At 43.5% G+C, this 19,961-nt stretch overlaps 1 protein-coding gene across 1 annotated transcript in view; it reads right to left on the reverse strand.

Annotated features, from left to right (window-relative positions):
- Positions 1-9,240, reverse strand: part of abhd17c (abhydrolase domain containing 17C, depalmitoylase) — a 35,945-nt gene extending 26,705 nt beyond the window's left edge. The window contains exon 1 of the mRNA XM_038693418.1: positions 8,392-9,240. Coding sequence (XP_038549346.1) covers positions 8,392-8,876 — 485 coding nt within the window. The 5' untranslated portion in view covers positions 8,877-9,240. The remainder of the gene's footprint in view (positions 1-8,391) is intronic.
- Between the last annotated feature and the right edge of the window lie 10,721 nt (positions 9,241-19,961).

Raw genomic sequence — 19,961 nt, forward strand, 5'->3', positions numbered from 1 at the left:
CACCTCTGGCTCGTGGTTAATGTAGAGACCACAGAGACCAGTTTGTCTGATCTGTGTGTATTTATTCTGATGCCAGTTAATTTACACAGATTATGTTCCAGTGTTTGTGTAAAACAAATGGCTGCGCAGCTGCATAGCACTACAGTCATTTGGTCCTTGTTATGTGAGAGAGGAAGGCATGAGCATGTGTAAAATTTTACAGGGCTGTAACTTCAAATTGGGAGTTTAAAGAACTAGAATTCTTTTAGTAGGAAAAATAGCTGTTAAATGGCCCAGGAAGCACACCTGTTTTATTTTAAAAAGAAATCATGCCCTTTTTGCTCTCAGATAACATTGTTTCACTATGTTCAGTGAAATATCTTGTCAAAACACCCGAGAGCTACTTCCTAAGAAACAGTGACAGAAAGAGAAACAGCAATGTTTCCATATGCAAGCTCAGGCTAGCTTAAAATGGCCTGTCCAAATATACTGGGTAGAAATCTCATGGAAAACATCAAGACTGGAACAAAAACCTTGAAGTCAAAGCCACGGTAGAACGGTCTCCAAATGAAACTAGCAGTATTTCTCCAGTTGAAAATGCAGCTTACAAGTCAGCTCATGTAAGACATAGTGAGAGTTACTGAATAAGTACATACACAAGAGATAATGAAGGGCTTTTGAAACTAAAGAGGTGGCATGTGATACAATGGACCACATGAGTTTTATGTAACAATCCCCTCTGCCAAATCAGACATACTGATGATAGACAGAAATGTATCCTTCATCCTGAAAATATTTTCCATGCCCTGTCTCAATAAAGGCTTACAATTTCACAAACAGGAAACAAAAAGGACCTTAACAAGTTTGAATGCTCGTGCAGATACTTTATCTCAGTAAACTAATTGTTGATACTGAAAAAGGTTTACTTTAACAGACCAGGATGCAAGTGTCTAACTTATTATGTCAGGTAGGCCAGTCTCCCTCAAAGGACACAGGAAACACAAGGGGCTTTGGAAGAGGACAAAATAAATAGCCAGGTTTTTTTAGGTCAGAATTCATTCAGCAGATATTATGACAAGGGCTAAAAGCAAGTGTCTGTGCCCAGTATGTGTTCAGGGGTTAGGAGAAAGAATGGAGTGAAAGGAGGCTCAAGATGTGTAAACTGGTTAAGTAATGTGATTACTCTTTTGAATTTTAAGTATTATCTGAAGGCAAATATGCCACCACTTAAATGTTTACCTTTCGATGCAATAATGAAATATTAATAATAACTCTCATAAATGCTTTTGTTTAGAGTATCATAGCTACTATAAAAGTTCCTCTTGTTTCATGTGATTATCCACTATTACAAATTCTCCTCAGAAAGCCTCAGAAATAGCATCTTCCTAATCGACACTTAAACTGCACTGAAACCTGGAGGACCATAGTCCGGTGTATCTGGCAATTGTCCAAGCAAAACTTTCAAAGCCATAAAGGAAATCCAATAACTTTATCTTTAAGCTTTTCAACGCTTGTTCCTCTGCAGCAGATAACTGTTGTCAAACAACTAACCAAATTACAATATGAAAAGAAAATGAATAGCCTATTCATTACAGTGCTTTTTCAAAGTAGAGCAGTCAAGTGCATTGTTGAGCTGACACTTTGCTGAGCCACAGTGTGAACAAAGGTTTTTAGTAATAAAGTAGGGTCTACTTTAGTAATACAGAACAGAGGGTTCCTTATGGCTATACACATACAGCCATATGCCAATGTTAAAAAAATATGCAAAAATATTGTCTATAGACATATTATTATCTATTTCTGAATCAAAGTGGCCCCGTGGCAGAAAGTATGCCACTACCTCCTCATCAGCACTGATAAAAATCAGAGCTGTGTTATGCAACCTCCACTGCATTTTATAAGGCTTTAGGAGAAAAGTGACAACCAACATTACAAATCACTTTTGATTAAGTTAAGTAAATTGGTTAGGTGGTAGGTATGCTCAGACTGATGCTTGAGGCATTCAGGTGGCTTGCCAGAGGCAACACTGTGAAGGATGAAAACCACATCTATATTCTGAAAATACAATCATTAACAAAACACAGCCAACAGATCATTACTACTCCCAAAAGAGAAGGAAAGAAGGTGTAATCCAAACACACTGAAACATGAAAGATGCTCTCTGGGATGCTTTTTCAAAGCTGGAATTATTTGTTCCGTGAACAAGGTAAACAGCAAATAGAAAGTTAAAGAGATTAACTTTTTTTTTTTTTACTGTAATTATGCAATCCTGTTGGAAACAAAGAAGCAATACTAGTAAATTATGTAACAAGACTTTTGTAGTAGACTTTGGGGCAAGTACAATGATGTTTGAGTCAGTATGGAAGTCAGAACGCTTTATATGAAATGAGCCACGTTTCCACCAAAAGTACCCGGGACTTTTTAGTGCTCGGATCTATTTTCAAGGAACTAAAAGGTTCCTTTAGCCCATTGTTGTGTGCGTTTCCACGATGGTCTAAAGACCTGCGAATATCAGGCAAATTAACCAGCTGACGTAGGCCTATACGGTGTACAAAGTGATGCACAGGCATTATTATTTAGTAACCATGCACCATGAGTAAAATTTATAAATGAACATCAGATTTGATTGGATAATGAAAAACTATAGGCCATGCTTGACCATTAAAAACAGCTTTTGTGTGGGAGTATAATGAAGAGGCACATGATTCAAGTTTGTTACAAATTTAATAACAAACTGGATAAAACCATCAAGTTCATAAATTAACTCAAGCACAGAGAAAGCAAAACAAACATAAAATTGCGACAGTTTGGAAGGAAATTCACTGCAAGGCAAACCCCCCCCCAAAGAACCGGTACTTTCAGAACGTACTAACCTCTAGCAGGGACTTTTTGGCGGGTAAAAAAAGACCCTAGAACTATATATAGACCCAGGTCCCTGCGGTAGAAACACAGAGTTCCTCCACAGGTTCCTAGTTCCGGGGTATAGTTCCTGTGGTGGAAACCCAGCTTTTGAGTGTGTTATTATGCTTCTTTTTTAACAATTAAACATGTTAACAGTATAACATAACAGTATAACATACCTTATAAGTCTTTGGTTTTGTTGCGACACTGATAAATAACTTTTGGAGGGAGGGACAGTAAAAGCTGTCTTGGGGCCAGTAAGTTTCAAAGCCACTGGCCCGGTGGGGACAGTTGCAAAACAGTTCAACGTTGAGCCCTGACCATTTAGATAGCCAAATTAATTTGTGAAATATGTGAATAAATAAACTCAGCTTTAACAGTTGAGCAAATTTACAGCACAAACCATGTCAGTGAAATATGAGGGCAAAAAAATTACAAAAAACTAAATAATCGTTCAATAGGCCTAATCGTAATCACGATGAAAGGTTCAAATGTGATTTTGATTTTAGGTGAAATCGTCCAGCCCTACCTTCAACTAACCTTCAGTAATGTTCCGAAAACTCAAATCAAAGTCTTTCTAGGTGTTCCAATTCAGCAGAGCCCTGAATGAGCAACAGGATGGCAAATATGAAATTAAATTGCTGTTTAAGGGCACGGATATTAATGATTTTCCACAAAATGTAATAAAAGAGATATTGAATAAACACAAAGCTCTTCAGGTGCTTTGATCCCCTAAGGAAAGCCTAATGACTAACACTTTTATGCTTGGACGGGTTGCTCTCCAAACGATCAAGGAACAATTAAATGTTTCATTTTAATACTAGGTGGGAAGAGACACTTTTGGTTTTCTTTCAGTTGCATTTAGACTTTCTGTCAAATGGAACATTAATCTGAGGCATGTTCAGAAGGAAAAATCTATGTGTCTGCATGACTGTATATTAAATAATGATCTGCCATAGGCCTATATCACAATATACAATGACAACTTCAAAATTATTCAACGAATTTAAAACTATTTACACAACCCAACAGAGGCAATGTGGTGTGTCAAACCACCTCACACCTGTGATGTCTGAGAGACATGAATAAGACTGTGTCTTTATGCATCTGGGGAAAAAAATCTGCAGTATGCAAATTGCATAAATCCCCTTACCTCTGGTCTTTTGAAATAAATCTTAAACATCTGGCAAAATACAAGATTCTCTGGTATTACGCATAATAATAAACACATAGCCAAAACATTCATCATTTAAGTCATTTATTATTCCCTGGTTCAAGATTCACAAATGTGACTAATTGGTCTACTGTTTAATGTTATTGGAAAATTGTTGTTGGACTAGACAAGACATCTTCTGCTCATTGACACTTTTATAAGTTTACTAACACTTTTATACACTTAAATCTAAAAATTATCAACAGGTTACATTTTTTGTTTACCAAAACAAGCAGGTTTGCAGACAGATTATCTACGCTGGGTAGACTGCCAATGAATGGAGTGGAACATCACAACAGGGCCCCATTTACACAAAGGCTCCTGAGGAGGCGCAAAGACAGTCTAGACCAGAGGTATTAGAACAGAGTACCTAGAAACACTCTTGGGAAAGCTGAACAGCCCGACCAGTCTGATTAGCTATCCACTTCTTTTGTTTTGAATATTTCTAGGCTGCAACCAGTGCTGGCAAGGCAGCTGAAGCAGCAAGACCGGGTCAGGAAGGGATAGCTGTAGCTAATGAAGAAAGAGATGCAAGAGGAGGAGCTGCCAATATGCTGCAGTAGGAGAGCCAGCTAGAGCAGAAGCAACAGTTGAGGTTGACAGCAAACACAGGTCAGGAGAGAACAGCTGTTTCTCAGGCCTCATTTCTGTTCTTCACTGTATAAACTTTGTTATTTGCTTAACATTAAGCAGTGGAGCTGTAGCCTATTTATCAGTTACACAGGCTATTTGTAACAAAGTACATGGTAATTAAATATCTTATATTTAGTATTATTTAGACAACTAATTTAAGAATGTGAGCGAGAGGTGAGCAATTTCAGTAGTGGGGGGTGAAATCTGAGTTGGGTGTGGAGTGATACTGAGTGATACAACTCGTATTTTGGATTTGTTCAACCTCCATTCCGTTTTCACAGCAGCAGGGGAGCCGCATGTGGAGGAGGCTTGTTGTGAATGATGGAGCCTATTGAAACCATCAAGACTTAGGTGGTACCGAATGACACCAAGACCAACAGGTGTGTTCACTGTTGCTTTACCTGTGAAAAGTGTTAATAATTTCACGCAAATAATAATTAATAGATGTTGAGTGCAATGGGTTATTGCTTTCTCTTCAAAATTACACTTGAATGAGCAAGGTTGTCCAATTGATGAATACAATTCCTCCCTGCGCCCTTTTCTTGCATCGTGTCTCTGCTGGGATGAGCTAAGATGTGAGAAAGAGATATGAGTGAGGGAATCGAGGAAGAGTGAATGTGCATGCATTCCCTCAGTTCAGAGAGAGGCCGGTGTGTTTACTTGAGGTGTAGGCCTCTTGTGTATACATGTGTTTTTTATACTTTGACGTAAATGATGATGTGTGTTTCAAAGTCAAGAATGAACTTTTAATTTCAGCCAACATGGGCAAGAAGTCCTTAAAATGTTCGGAATAATGGAAATTTAAACATCTAAATTTCTCCGCTGGGGAAGAGCACATGAAAGCTCCAGAACAGCTATGAGTAGAGGAAAAATCTACTCACATTTGAATGATTTTCAACCCATTCATATTAATTCTAAAACATTTTTAATAATTTGTATGTTGTTATTAATGTTATAACAACTACATTAAGATAAAGTAACAATAAGATAAACCTTTACTGATCCCAAGAGGGGGAAAATCAGCTGTTGCAGCTGCACAAGGACAGATAAAGTGAGAGAAGTAAAACAAAGATTTTTTTTATAAATGTGGTAACATTATTTTGCAACACTAACAAGACCAACGTTAACAGTTAAATCAGTTATTAATTATGTTAATGTTTACTTACATCTCAAATGAACAATTTGAAGCAAATCAATTAACCTTTTTAATTGTTAGTTACAAGTCGTTTATTTGGACGTCACCTCAGTATGTTACTTGTAATAAACATAATAAGTTAGCGGTAGAGTCCTTAGGTACAGTGGGGAGAACAAGAATTTGATACACAGCTGATTTTGCAGGTTTTCCTACTTACAAAGCATGTAGAAGTCTGTCATTTTTATCATAGGTACACTTCAACTGCGAGAGACAAAATGAGAAAAAGAAATCCAGGAAATCACATTGTAGGATTTTTACAGAATTTATTTGTAAATTATGGTGGAAAATAAGTATTTGGTCACCCACAAACAAGCAAGATTTCTGGCGCTTACAGACCTGTAACTTCTTTAAGAAACTCTTCTGTCCTCCACTCGTTACCTGGATTAATGGCACCTGTTTGAACTCGTTATCTGTATAAAAGACACATGTCCACAGCCTCAAACAGTCAGACGCCAAACTCAACCATGGCCAAGACCAAAGAGCTGTCGAAGGACACCAGGAAGAAAATTGTAGAACTGCACCAGGCTGGGAAGAGTGAATCTACAATAGGCAAGCAGGTTGGTGTGAATAAATCAACTGTGGGAGCAATTGTAAGAAAATGGAAGACATACAAGACCATTGATAATCTCCCTCGATCTGGGGCTCCACGCAAGATCTCATCCCGTGGGGTCAAAATGATGATGAGAACGGTGAGCAAAAATCCCAGAACTACACGGAGGGACCTGATGAATGACCTGCAGTGAGCTGGGACCAAAGTAACAAAGGCTACCATCAGTAACACACTACGCCGAGAGGGACTCAAATCCTGCAGCGCCAGGCGTGTCCCCCTGCTTAAGCCAGTACATGTCCAGGCCTGTCTGAAGTTTGCCAGAGAGCAGATGGATGATCCAGAAGAGGATTGGGAGAATATCATGTGGTCAGATGAAACCAAAATAGAACTTTTTGGTAAAAACTCAACTCGTCGTGTTTGGAGGAAGAAGAATGCATCCCAAGAACACCATACCTACTGTGAAGCATGGGGGAGGAAACATCATGCTTTGGGGCTGTTTTTCTGCAAAGGGGACAGGAAAACTGATCCATGTTAAGGAAAGAATGAAGGGGGCCATGTATCGTGAGATTTTAAGCCGAAACCTCCTTCCATCAGTGAGAGCCTTGAAAATGGAACGTGGCTGGGTCTTCCAGCATGACAATGATCCCAAACACACTGCTCGGGCAACGAAGGACTGGCTCCGTAAAAAGCATTTCAAGGTCCTGGAGTGGGCTAGCCAGTCTCCAGACCTCAACTCCATAGAAGATTTGTGGAGGGAGTTGAAAGTCCGTGTTGCCCAGCGACAGCCCCAAAACATCACTGCTCTAGAGGAGATCTGCATGGAGGAATGGGCCAAAATACCAGCTACAGTTTGTACAAACCTGGTGAAGACTTACAGCAAACGTTTGACCTCTGTCATTGCCAACAAAGGTTATTTTACAAAGTGTTGAGTTGAAACTCTTTTTTTTCTCATTTTGTCTCTTAGTTGAAGTGTACCTATGATGAAAATTACAGACCTCATCTTTCTAAGTAGGCTTCGATTCTCTTAATTACTATTGAAGCCCAGAAAATGAAATTCGGGCCACCCCTAGTATTTTGTGGATATCTTGTGCCACATCACCCAGAGGACTAACATAAGCAAAGAGCATTTCATTCCAGCACTGACAAAAGAGCCAGCAGACCTACACACACACACGGCAACACTTGAGCCCTGTGCCCATACACTGTTTTGGATGATGATGGCTTTCCCCAGTACTGTTGCAGCAGAGAGGCTGTCCTCTACAGCTGTAGACATAACTTTAATAACACAGCAGAGTGCTCCACCTATTTTCCCCTCTTATTTTAGAACACACACACCAACTTCTGGTTTTATAAAAACCACTGATGTTGGTCAGTAAATTACACTACAGACAGAAGATCAAATGCATGCAGTTAACTTTTCTTAAGTGGAAATGCTGCGTAATAATTACAGTTTTCTTTGCGCTTTATTAACCTTCAAGACCAGTTTGGTTCACTGCCAGTTATGCTTCATATCACAGATCAGTGGAGTAAGAGCCTGAAAATAGCGCCCCTTTTCTATTTATTCAATGGAGAATCTTTTTTCAACTAGGAATCGATTCTGAATCAAAATTTAAAAATCTCATCCCTACAACTGACTGGACCTTGTGGTCAAACTGACTTCTCTAATGAGGTACTCTGTCTTGAAATGTGGGACTTGAAAGATCCAGCCCCCAAATGCAGGGATTGTTGACACAATTTCACATTAGCTTCATGTATGAAGAGATGTATCACAGTTTCCACAGCACACCTGTATAGTGATTAAATGCTTGGCACCCAGCTGACCATGTATGCTGTCACAGAACAGGTCAAACGGAGTCTGCTTTTTTTAAGTTTGATATGTTACATTTCCGGATCCAAAATACTACTACTAATCCTACTTACTTGTTTCTCAGGACCTGCCAGGCTGCCTCGATGTCCGCATACAGGTTCTTCTCAGAAGGCTTGCCAGTGCTGACTCCGTAGCCTGAGTAATCGTAGGAGAAGACGTTGCAGTTGATCCTGGAGCCGAGGCCGATGTAAAAACTGCACATCTGTCCCAGGTCCACGGCGTTGCCGTGGGAAAACAGCAGGGTGTACCGACTGTTCGGGGCGCAACGCACAAACATGCACCCGACCCGGTTCCCCCGGCTGCTTCTGGTGGTAAAAACTTCCACTGCATCGAGCTCTCGCTGGGAGTATTGCCAGTCTGCCCGCTCGGTCAAATGTAAGCTAGATACCCCGTTAGCGTCGGTGTGCACAGAGTACGTCGGCTCCGGGGGGAGGAAAGCTAGCTTGGCCGCGATGCGACTGGGACAGGGCGGACAACAGAACAGCCAGCATAGTTCACCGAGAGAAAACCCATTCATCCTGGGACCTTGTTCGGGCATTTAGGCACGGAGTCAACCGGTTAACTCTGCTGAAACAAACTGACAGTTCTCTTTTGGCTTCAAGTCCTATTTATTTCACATAAACAGACTTCAACGAGCTGTGCTGAATGACAGGTGGTGGCTTTGCAGCTAACGCGCTAGCCGGTAGCTATCAACAAAACTCAGACTTCATCTAGATTACAGATGAACTAACACGCCACATTTAAATTCATATTATTCAACACACAACAGTGCAGCGACTGGTCTAGAAGAACTCCGTCCTTGTAACACATTAATTGCTAAATGATATGGTTTGTTGCTAATGCATTGTAAGAAAGGGAATGTACACTTATCTAGAATGGAGACAACCTGACTTCCGGTACAACCGGATATCCTATTTGGTAGGGATTGGACGCATAGACATATAAGAGATAGACGCCCTATGGCCGCTACCGCCTACTGGCGCGGGCGAGCCGTGGGGCCGCCATCTTGAACCGGTCACCCGCTCCGCTCAGTGTAATCTGTTTGGCAGGTGCAATGAGCTGTCAGCGCATTTAATTAATCATACCGAACTGATTTTCACCCGGGTTTTTATGCTGCAAAGGTCATACATGTAGCTATGAAACAGGATACATGGTTCGGCGTATTTTAATATTCATAGTGGGCTCAACAGTAATAGAATATTCTGATATATGATAAAGTGACCAGACGTCCGAGATCAAAAGTGGGAACATAATCCCCGAAAAGGGGGAAAACGGGGACATTTCCAGTTTGACTATCAAATTTTTTCTATTTTAAATTAATACTATTACTTCTATACAGAGTTTTTTTTTGTATTTAGCCAGGGACAGGCAGCCAAAAACGGGGACTGTTCCTGAAGCCGGGGACGTCTGGTCACCCTATGATATGATGTAGGCTATGATAGGTATTTAGCAAATCACACACTATAAATATGATAGAGAAGCAGAAACAGATAGGGAGAGTAAAGTCAGATATTTTAATATTTTGAACCAATACAATATATGATTATCAAACAATATATGATTAAATTATATTAGAGTCTACTTGAAGCTTTTTATATTTGTCCCTCTCTGTCACACACACACACTGTACTAACACGTTCTTCTGCATCCATCTCCTCCCAGCCCTTGACATTCAGCAGCCCAACACATACACAGACACACACGCAAGCTTTGCATGAGCTAAAACCCCTGAAAGAGGACTGTTTTGCAGAGCTTCTTTCTCGTGCTCCCTTTCTGCAGTTCAAGAGAGGTGAGTTTGACAATGTGGTGCAGCCTTATCCTGAGAAACACAGACACAACCAATGACAACAAGTCAGAATGATGGTTGTCGATGCCAAACTGTGTCTCCCCAAGCAGAAAAACATCCTGTGTTCCAATCTCCTCCCGGACGATATGTGTGACACCTTAGGAGCTTGCGCTGTTGAAGCATCACTTCATCATCTCTGCAGCACCTTATTATAATAATGATAATAAAAACATAATACATTATATTTATATAGTGCTTTACACAGTGCTCAAAGACACTTTACAGAACAGAGAAAATAAGAGAAATGCAACCTTAATATACAAATATGGAATATGATTTATCAAGTCTCAGTTCATAGCCGGGTGAACACAGACCGGTGCAGTAAACATAGCCTAGCTAGCTGGCTACGATTTCAGTACAGTAATATCAAAGATCCAACTCTCTGGTAATATTCTATTCACAAAATACAACCAATAGTACGGTAATGTTAAATCTTACTTGTGAAAAGTAATCCCCTGAGCCCGCTCTGGCATCTTGATTTCTTCAGCTGCGCAACTGGGAGTACGACTGGTTCAAGATGGCGGCCGCATTTCTTGCACCCAGTGGCCAGTAGGGCGTCTACCTCTATACATGTCTATGATTGGACGCTCGATACTGACGTGTCAATGCTGTGTCGAGATCCCGAAGCGCAGACGTTTCGAAACACTGCTCCAAAGCGTGGTTCAAAATGTCAATGTCACGTGAACATAGTGAAGTGAGGCTTCAGTGCGTTTCACCCCTGTTTCGACACCTGTCGCTTCTACACTTGGTTCACAGTGTTTGGAACAAACCGCACATCAGCCTCTAACTCAGTTGACAGATTTGTTCCAAGGACACACAATCATTTGATTTATTGGAGTGACGTGCTGTAGTATATCCGCACCTGTAGGCCTATGATGGCAAAAAAAAATACTTGTGACCAAATTTTTTCAAGGCTGGGGATGTCAATTATGAAAAAAACCCAGACTCACAAACCCAAAACAGCTGAATATTTCTGAATACAATTCTTGACATATAACAAATGCGAGAAATTGTTCCACTTTTCATTTATCATTCTTGAAATAACTTTACTCAGTTACGGATTTTTAATCCATTACACCTCATCACTGCCAGCACTCATTATTATGAATTATTATTACACTAGGGCCTATATCTTTCCTGCTAATTATCATTACACCTTTGTTCATAAGCTACTGTATAATACTGTAGATATCCACATTTATTATCATTTATTATTAGGCTATATTCTTTGTATACTTTATTATATTCTCTACTCACAAACTTCAACTACCTATTATTTCTATTCCTTTTCCGTCTTGCGAGTATCTGCAACAAAGACTTCACCCTCGGAGATCAATAAAGTATTCCGATTCTGAACATGAGCAAGTTGTCTGTATGGGGTAGTGGTTAAGATATATGCCCTTGGTGTGAGAGACCTGGGTTTGAGATTCCCACTGAGATACATGTGTACCTGAGCAAGACACTCAACCCCTAGTTGCTCCCAAGGTGCGGGCTCTGACATAGCATTTGTAATTCGCTTTTGAGAAAAGCGTCGGCAAAATGAGTGATTACTTATGAAACAACACCCAGATGTGTTTTATTTAAACACACTTTTTTTGTAATCCCTATCTGCTGTCTCTGACAATCTGAAAGCGTTTGTGTGTTTGTTGTATGGTGATTTCTCCGAAATCCTGTTGGTCATGTATAGCTGATATTCGATCTACGTCATCAATGTTCGCAGCGGCCATCTTGTTGACATAGATACCATGGCAACTGTCAAGTCTGTCAATTGACAAGCGAGGCAGCGTCGATATTATCCATGGTATTATTGCTGTGTTTTTTTTTTAAACAGCGCGATGGTGTGTGTGTTCCAACAAAGAGCAATAAGAACCCCAGAGTTAGTTTTTATGCGATACTGACTGTCAGAAAATGTGAAGGGAAGGAGACTGAGGAGTTGAGGAGCGCAGGAGAGACTTGTGGCTAGCTAGGATAAATAGGCTAAACTTTCAGCCAACTCCCCACAGCAAAGTCTGTTCCCATCATTTTACCACAGGTAACGTTAGGGATAGATGCCTCACTGCAAAGTCTGTTCCCGTCATTTTACCACAGGTAACGTTAGGGATAGATGCCTCACTGCAAAGTCTGTTCCCGTCATTTTACCACAGGTAACGTTAGGGATAGATGCCTCACTGCAAAGTCAGGATACATTAGCCTTTTTCTATTCAGCAGGCACTCTGAGTATGTTTGGAAGCTCCACTATCGAAAAAGTTGTTGTCTTACCTGGAAGTCCTGACGAAGCAGTAGAGACCATGTCTGGTAATCACTTCCGACAATATGTTTTTCCATGCCCACGCTATATTGCGGCTGGGGAGACTCATGAGATGTGTGTTTCCTGTCTGGGGATGTCGCACGCCCAGGCAGCTCTCGAGGGGGCTGCCTGCGGCCATAGTGAGGCCCGGTCCCTGAGGGTGCTGAGGTCTCGTGCGTCTCTCTTTCGGAAGACGGTCGGATGCGCTCTCTCCGTGGCTCAGGCCCCGCGGTTGCTGAGGCGTTGCGGCGGCTACGGTCATGGGGATCGCAGCGTGATATCTCCGAGGGCGTCGGGACAGCTGAAGCCTTTTTCTGGTCCTTGTCTGCTGACTCCGCCTCCTCTCTTCCCCGTTTGGGAGACCGTTTCTCAGCTTCTCCCGCCCGAGGTATAAGTTTGGAGAGGCTTGCACAGTCTGATTCTGAGGAGCTAGCCGTGCTTAGCATCATGGAGGATGACTTCCGGGAGCCGGGCCGACGTCATCAGTCCGCGCCCAGCTATGAGAGGCGGGCCAGGAGCCACGGGCCGGTAGTAACCTCACTGAGCTTTTCTGCAGCCCGAGCGCCACCCCTGCGTCGATCCTCGCCATTCTTTCCTGATTTACACAATGAGTTGTGTAAAAAAAAAAATGAGCTGCTCTGCACGGCTCACTGCAGCGTGACAGAAACTAGGGTTTGGAACGATGCCTCGGGTGGAGGAAGCACTCTCTCCTCTTTCTCCCACCCTCGCTTCATTCCTTCAGACGCCGGCGCTCCCCACCAAGCCGTGTCAGACGACATCCGCTTTGGTGGGCAAGGCCCACGGCCTGAGGACCGTCATTCTCGGCGGGCTCGGGAAAGAGGTCCTGAGGTTTCCAGTAGGGGGGCCCACCCCCCCGAGAGAGACTGACCGAGGTCCCCATCCCTCGTGGCGGCTCAGGCAACAGGCTTTCCCGCCGTCTTGGTGCTCGGGACACTCTAGCCACCAGCGAGCTCTCACTAGTCTGCCCGCCTCGAGGGGTTGCAGCTGGAAAATGATTGGGAAGTTCGCTCTCTGCTGGAAAACGGGGCCAGAGAGCTTATTTTCCCGCCAGTCAGGGAGTCCGGGTTCTACAGCCGGTACTTCATAGTTCCCAAGAAGGACAGATGGGTTGCGTCCGATTTTGGATCTGCGGTCCCTGAACCAATCTCTGAGGAGATTCAGGTTCAGGATGTTCAACATCGCCTCCATCATCAGTTCCGAGGATTGGGCTGTCACGATAGATCTGCAAAGACACTTATTTCCAGTCTCCATCCGTCCCTCTCACAGGAAGTTCCTGAGGTTTGCCTATGATGCCATGATGCTTTACCAGTATCGGGTTCTTCCGTTCGGCCTAGCACTCTCTCCCCGCACGTTCACCAAATGCATGGATGCAGCTCTGGCCCCGCTGAGGCTCCAGGGCATCCGCATACTGAACTACATCGACGACTGGCTCGTCCTGGCCCAGTCTCGAGTTAGCGGTTCGGCATCGAGATGTCGTCCTCGCCCACCTCAACGCGAAGAAGAGCGTGCTGACGCCTGCCCAACGGATTACGTTCCTAGGGGTGGTGTGGGACTCGATGCAGGCCCACTTGTCTCCCACACGCGTCAAGCCCATTTTATCCTCAGTGACCACAGTGCAGTTAGGCCGCGCCATCACTGTAAAACATTTTCAGAGGGTGTTGGGTCTCCTGGCAGTAGCATCCAGTATAATACCTTCCGGACTACTGCACGAGAGCCCTGCAGTGGTGGCTAAAATCCAAGGGATTCTCCCCGAGGGGAATGGAGACTCCACCCCGAGGTGGTGGAGTTATTATGCGAAGAGTTCGGCCCCATAGACGTGGACTTGTTTGCATCCCGAGAGACGGCGCACTGTCCCCTGTGGTTCTCCCTTTCGCCCCGTCGCTCTGCTCCCGATGGTTCTGGAGCGGGTCCGTCAGGACGGCGTCAGTCTACTATTAGTAGCCCCGTTTTGGCCGGCACGAGTGTGGTTCTCAGATTTAATATCGCTCCTCGAGGGCCCGCCCTGGCAGGTCCCTCTGAGGAGAGACCTGCTGTCCCAGGCGGAGGGCCGGATCTTTCACCCGCACCCCGTCCTGTGGCAGCTATGGGTCTGGCCTAGGCCAGTTCCTAGAGGCGGGCCTGATGACAGGAGCAGTCGAGATAACAGGAGCAGTCGAGACGCTGCTCAGCTCCAGAGCCCCGTCCACGTGAAGGATGTATGGCCTAAAGTGGAATGTGTTCACCACCTGGTGCAGAGAAAGGGCGGTGGACCCAGTTACCTGCTCGGTAATTGTGATATTGAAGTTCCTCCAACACCGTTTCTCCGCGGGCCTCTCCCCGTCCACGCTCAAAGTGTATGTGGCTGCCATTGCAGCATTCCACGCCCCTCTGAGTGATAGGCCCTTGGGGAGGCTTCCACTGGTCGTGCGCTTCCTCCGTGGAGCCCGGAGGATGAGACCCGTGACTTGTTCCAGGGTTCCCACTTGGGACCTGGCAGTGGTTCTCGAAGCGCTAGCTGAGGCCCCCTTCGAACCCCCTGGAGTCGGCTGAGGCCAAGCACCAGACCCTTAAGATGACCTTTCTCCTCACTATCACCTCTCTGAGGAGGGCGGGGGATCTCCAGGCACTTTCGATTTCTCCCCGATGCCTGGAGTTTGCCCCGGGGAGGGTCAGGGCCATCCTGCACCCTTGTCCAGGTTATGTCCCTAAGGTTCCGGCCAGACTGGCAGGGTCCACGGTGCTGCAGGCGTTTCATCCCCCACCTCATGTGACGGCGGAGGACGGGAGACTTCATCTGTTCTGCCCTGTCAGAGCACTGAGTATTTACACTCTGAGGTCTTCCCGGTGGAGGAAAGCAGACCAGTTGCTGGTGTGTTTCGGGTCCCCCAAGGCTGGGCTCCCCACTTCTAAACACACCATCAGCAACTGGATCGTTCAGACTATTTCCCTGGCCTATCAGGTGCGCGGTTTGCCTTTACCTATGGCCGTAAGGGCGCACTCTACTCGAGGCATGGCGGCTTTTAGGGCCCTCCTCACAGGGGCGTCACTCCAGGATTTGTGTGACGCGGCTGGCTGGGCCACCCCTCACACTTTCATCCGGTTTACAGTCTGGACCTTCCTTCTGCACCCGGCACCCGTGCGCTCTCCTCCTTGTTGTGCCGTCAGGTTCTGCACGCTGGGGGCAGGCGGGGTTTCAGCGCAGCCTAAGTGGGTATCTCGCTCCCATAGTGTCGTCACCAACGCAGTTCGAGTTCCCTCGAAGGGGAACGTCTCGGGTTACGTATGTAACCCTTGTTCCCCGAGAAGGGGACGAGACACTGCGTCGGTCCGCCACACCTCACCCTGCCTGGAGTGCCTTGCTTCATAGAAAAGGGCTAATGTGTCCTGTGTGCCGGCGTGCTTAAATACCCCTCCGGTTACGCAGTCACACGCTACCGTTCTAGCAACACCAATAGGATTGGAGTAGTTTCATTCATAGTTCAGCCCTGCCACGCCCAGAGGCGTTTCCATAGCGTCGTCACTGACGCAGTGTTTCGTTCCCCTTCTCGGGGAACAAGGGTTACATACGTAACCCGAGACGATATATGCCTCACAGCAAAGTCCCATCACTGTTCCCATCATTTTACCACATGTAGGCTAACGTTACAGTATTTAGATAACTTACCTCACAGCAAAGTCTGTCCCCATAATTTTATCACATCTGGTTAGCTGTAAGCAGTGTCTGAAACTGCTCTTTCAAATAGAGGAAGCTGGTATAAATTGAGACAATTATTAAATTAGTATTATTAATATCATATTGTCCTCTGGGGCTTAAGTTAGCCAGATCCCCAAAACACATTTTATACCTACACTGAGAGTTTTCAGGCATGATCAGACATCAGTATCATGCAGTAATGCAGTTAGTAGTTACTGTAGCTTACCTATGAACATATAGGTCTGGCATTGATACTAGGTAGGGAATTAGTGTTTGTATGATACTGTGTTATTTTGTTACAGCGCTCCTAGTAAAAGTTAGTCTGGAGCCCTGACTTGTATTAGGTTGAGGGTGAACAGTCCCTTTTGTGTGGATTTCTTTTAGGTAAGCCATCATATCTACATGACAGCACTCATCCTGACTGAGCCCCCTCATTGAAACTGGCAGGAGAGACAGGTCAGACAGGAAAGGCTGAGAGAGCAGCAGAACAGACTTCACATCAAGAAAAGGATGTGTAATGGCCAGGTACAACAGGGTGCAGCAGCGAAGAACACAGGCATCAAGTTCAGGGAGTGTCAGGGAGTGTGGCACAGGAGCAATCGATAAGATAACTACAGTGTGTTGTTGCCTTACCAACATGTGCTCCTCAGTTGTACCTTTTGATTAGATGTTTGTGGTTGTAAAACGGATGAACAACCCGTTTTGAGTGTTATTATGTGTTATCTTAACATCTTAATCACAAAAGTCAGGTTCAGTATGGAATAAGACAAAGTTATTTTAATAGTCATCTTACATTATAGCATTTAAGGCAGTCATTACAAATGGTACTGAATTTCATATTTTTCGTATAGAATGACAAAATAAAATGAACTGTGTAAATACAAATACACATACAAATTAGAATAAAAACCTGTTATATCAGAAAAAAAGATTTTGACTTGATTACTTCCCAGAGTCCAATATCAGGTTCTATCCTCTCTATGTGTACATCATTTTCTGACCATACAACAAAATCAGCAAACTTCTTATTGCATACAAGCATCTGTCTTTGAATCTGAAAATAATAGGCATGTGAATGTTTGAGCTATAATTTGCCATTAGATTCCTCCAAACAGAATCTGCCATCAACACATTCTTTAAGGCTTATCATGTGCACAAAACAGACATTTAACCTCCACTAGACCATCACCACAGCAGTCGCAATGTACTATCCCATCTGGTGTAGCACACCTATGTGAGGTAGTTCTGGATTTATTACAAAACCACTGGTCTCACATCTGAAATTGGTGTGTGAATGCATTTGCTGACGATAACAAGTTAGTGCCTGTTGTTCATGATTACACCCCCAAGTGGATGCTTTACTTGTAAAGCCTGCGCTTAGAGGGTAACAGATATTTTTAATGAGGCTTTGTGATGGATTCTCAGGTGGTGTGGAACAAGCAGCTTTCATGCGTGAGGCTGTAATTCTGCCTAAATCTATACCAGGCTTTACTTTTGGACTGTTCTCTTGTCTGCTGTTCTATTGTGTCAGCTTGCCTTTGAGAAATGTCTACTGCAATGGTACTACAGTGTAAGAGTAACTGTTCGCTTGTCATAGAAATGCACTATTCATCGAATAGCTCACTCAGGGGCTGGCCAGTATTGGTGTTCGACACTGGAGCATAGAACTCTGCATAGTCTTTCATGACAGACAGAAAGACTGGTTTATCACCTGCAGCATGCAGCTCTCCCAGGAAAGTAGCGATCTCAGCATCTGTTGGCTCTGACATATCAGGTAGCTTTTGTTTGTCCTTGTATTGTATTGGTTTCCCTTCTGAAAATGTTGTGTCCAGTCTGTGTTTGATTGTAGCTTTTGAGTGAAAGTCAATGTTTTCTACTTCAAGGTACCTTTCCTTTGGTTGTCCACTTGGAAGTAACCAATATGCAGGGTTTTCTGTCACAGTTTGGGACTCACGGAGCAAAACAGCTGCCTTGATGGCGAAAAGAACCGCTACAATGTGGCTACATGTCTCGCCTAATCCAGCCATGCAGGTGCAGTGTGCAGCCAAGATAATGCCATCCTTCTGGGCACTAACCCATGGGCGCAGAGGTGGGGCACTTAACTTCTGACTGTGTTTAACCTATGAAAACACAACACACAGAATTGCATTCAAGATTTCAAACAAGATACATGCATGACATTAATTCTGTAATTGTGTGTATGGCAGCTTCTATTCTTATCTTATGGAAAAATTGCAGTTCAAACATTCACATGCCTAGGTTATTATTTTCACAAAACACAGTTTCAAAAGATTTTCAGATATTGTGGTATAGTATCTGAAGCAGAAACAGAAAGAAAGTATAATGACATCAAACACAATAGCTTCAGATGTTATTCTGCAGCCTGTTGCACCAGCTGTGTGTAGGTTCAAAGGTAGCTTAATTACAATGTAAATTACTACTAAGTTGTGATTTATGCTTCACTAAAATAAAATGTTGCACCACGGAGATAAGTTACAACATTATTCTGAGTAACAACTTGGGTCTGTGTAAATCATAAAATGTCACAGAATTATACTCACTAATCCTATAACAGCCGTTTTCCTTTATCTTTTTTATTCACTGCATGTTGTTTTGCATGTCAGTAATCCAGTAGAGACCACATTTATTGATATGGCATTTAAATATCGGTCTAGCTTACTACAGTGTGCTACGATGCCAATTGACTTAACTTATGCCAGCCAGAACGCTCATGCCATGATGATGGACCTCTATCTTTGACCATTGATTGCCTTATTTGTGACTTGAAGTTATGCCCCAAGTAATCGTGGTGTAACTAATTTTAGTAGCTAATGTAGTTACAAACTAAGTAGTAGTTACTAAGCCTCTAGTTTCGACTTTAAGAAATAACTTACACACAGCTGGTGCAACCTTGTGCTGGTATGCTAACGTTAGCTAGCAATCATCATCAGGTTATGCAAGTAAGTTAACGTTAAGCATCACATCAAAAAAACATTAAACAAACATTTACATACCTCTGTGATCACGACAATGTTTGACAATGTCGTTGGGTGGAACAAAGCCATTACGCTACTGCTTCCCTCAACTCAAATCTGCTTGCGACTAGGGGCAGCACAGATGCCATGTCAACAATATGGCCGCGGTTAGCTACTTCCGGTGTTTGCGAATAAGGCCTACTGATAAGACGTTTAGAATTGTAAACGCGGGTCAGTCATTGTTTCAATGAAACCCCTACCCTAAGATTTGTCGATATCAAAAGTGACCAGTAGGTATCACCGTGGAGACGGGTGTCGAAGTGTTTCGAAGCCTCGACACAATTCCGGCACAATTGACCCTTCACTAAGCCCCGCCCCCCTTAGTTACTGTTGCTAAGTCCAACAAACTGTTGGCACTGCCACTGTCTATTACTGCACTCCCCAGAGAAATATTGTCAAATTTGTTGGAAAAAGCGATCTCAGAAAGAAGCAGAGTTTTGCAGTTGCATTTTACATATGAAGGTTGTATTCAGGCTGTCAAACTGACTGAAACGGACGTGAAAAGCTAAAGCTTAACGTTACAGATCACACAGTACAAGTGAACCACCACATCCCCCGACGATTGAAACAAAAGACAACGATATGAATGGTCAACACTGTTCCTGTAAAGCTGGTAGGCCTCTATTCATTATTATAATCATTAAAAAGCAGAACAGTAGGGCTTTATTACGTTACATTCAGTAGGAAGTTAGCTAGCGTTAGCTAACTAACATTACATTAGGAACAATCCACAGCCAACATTTTTCTGGATTTATTTTAGG

The sequence above is a fragment of the Micropterus salmoides genome, unplaced genomic scaffold (assembly GCF_014851395.1).
Source record: "Micropterus salmoides isolate LMB-PRFRI ecotype aquatic unplaced genomic scaffold, ASM1485139v1 Ms_hic_scaffold_3, whole genome shotgun sequence".
Classification (NCBI taxonomy): domain Eukaryota; kingdom Metazoa; phylum Chordata; class Actinopteri; order Centrarchiformes; family Centrarchidae; genus Micropterus; species Micropterus salmoides.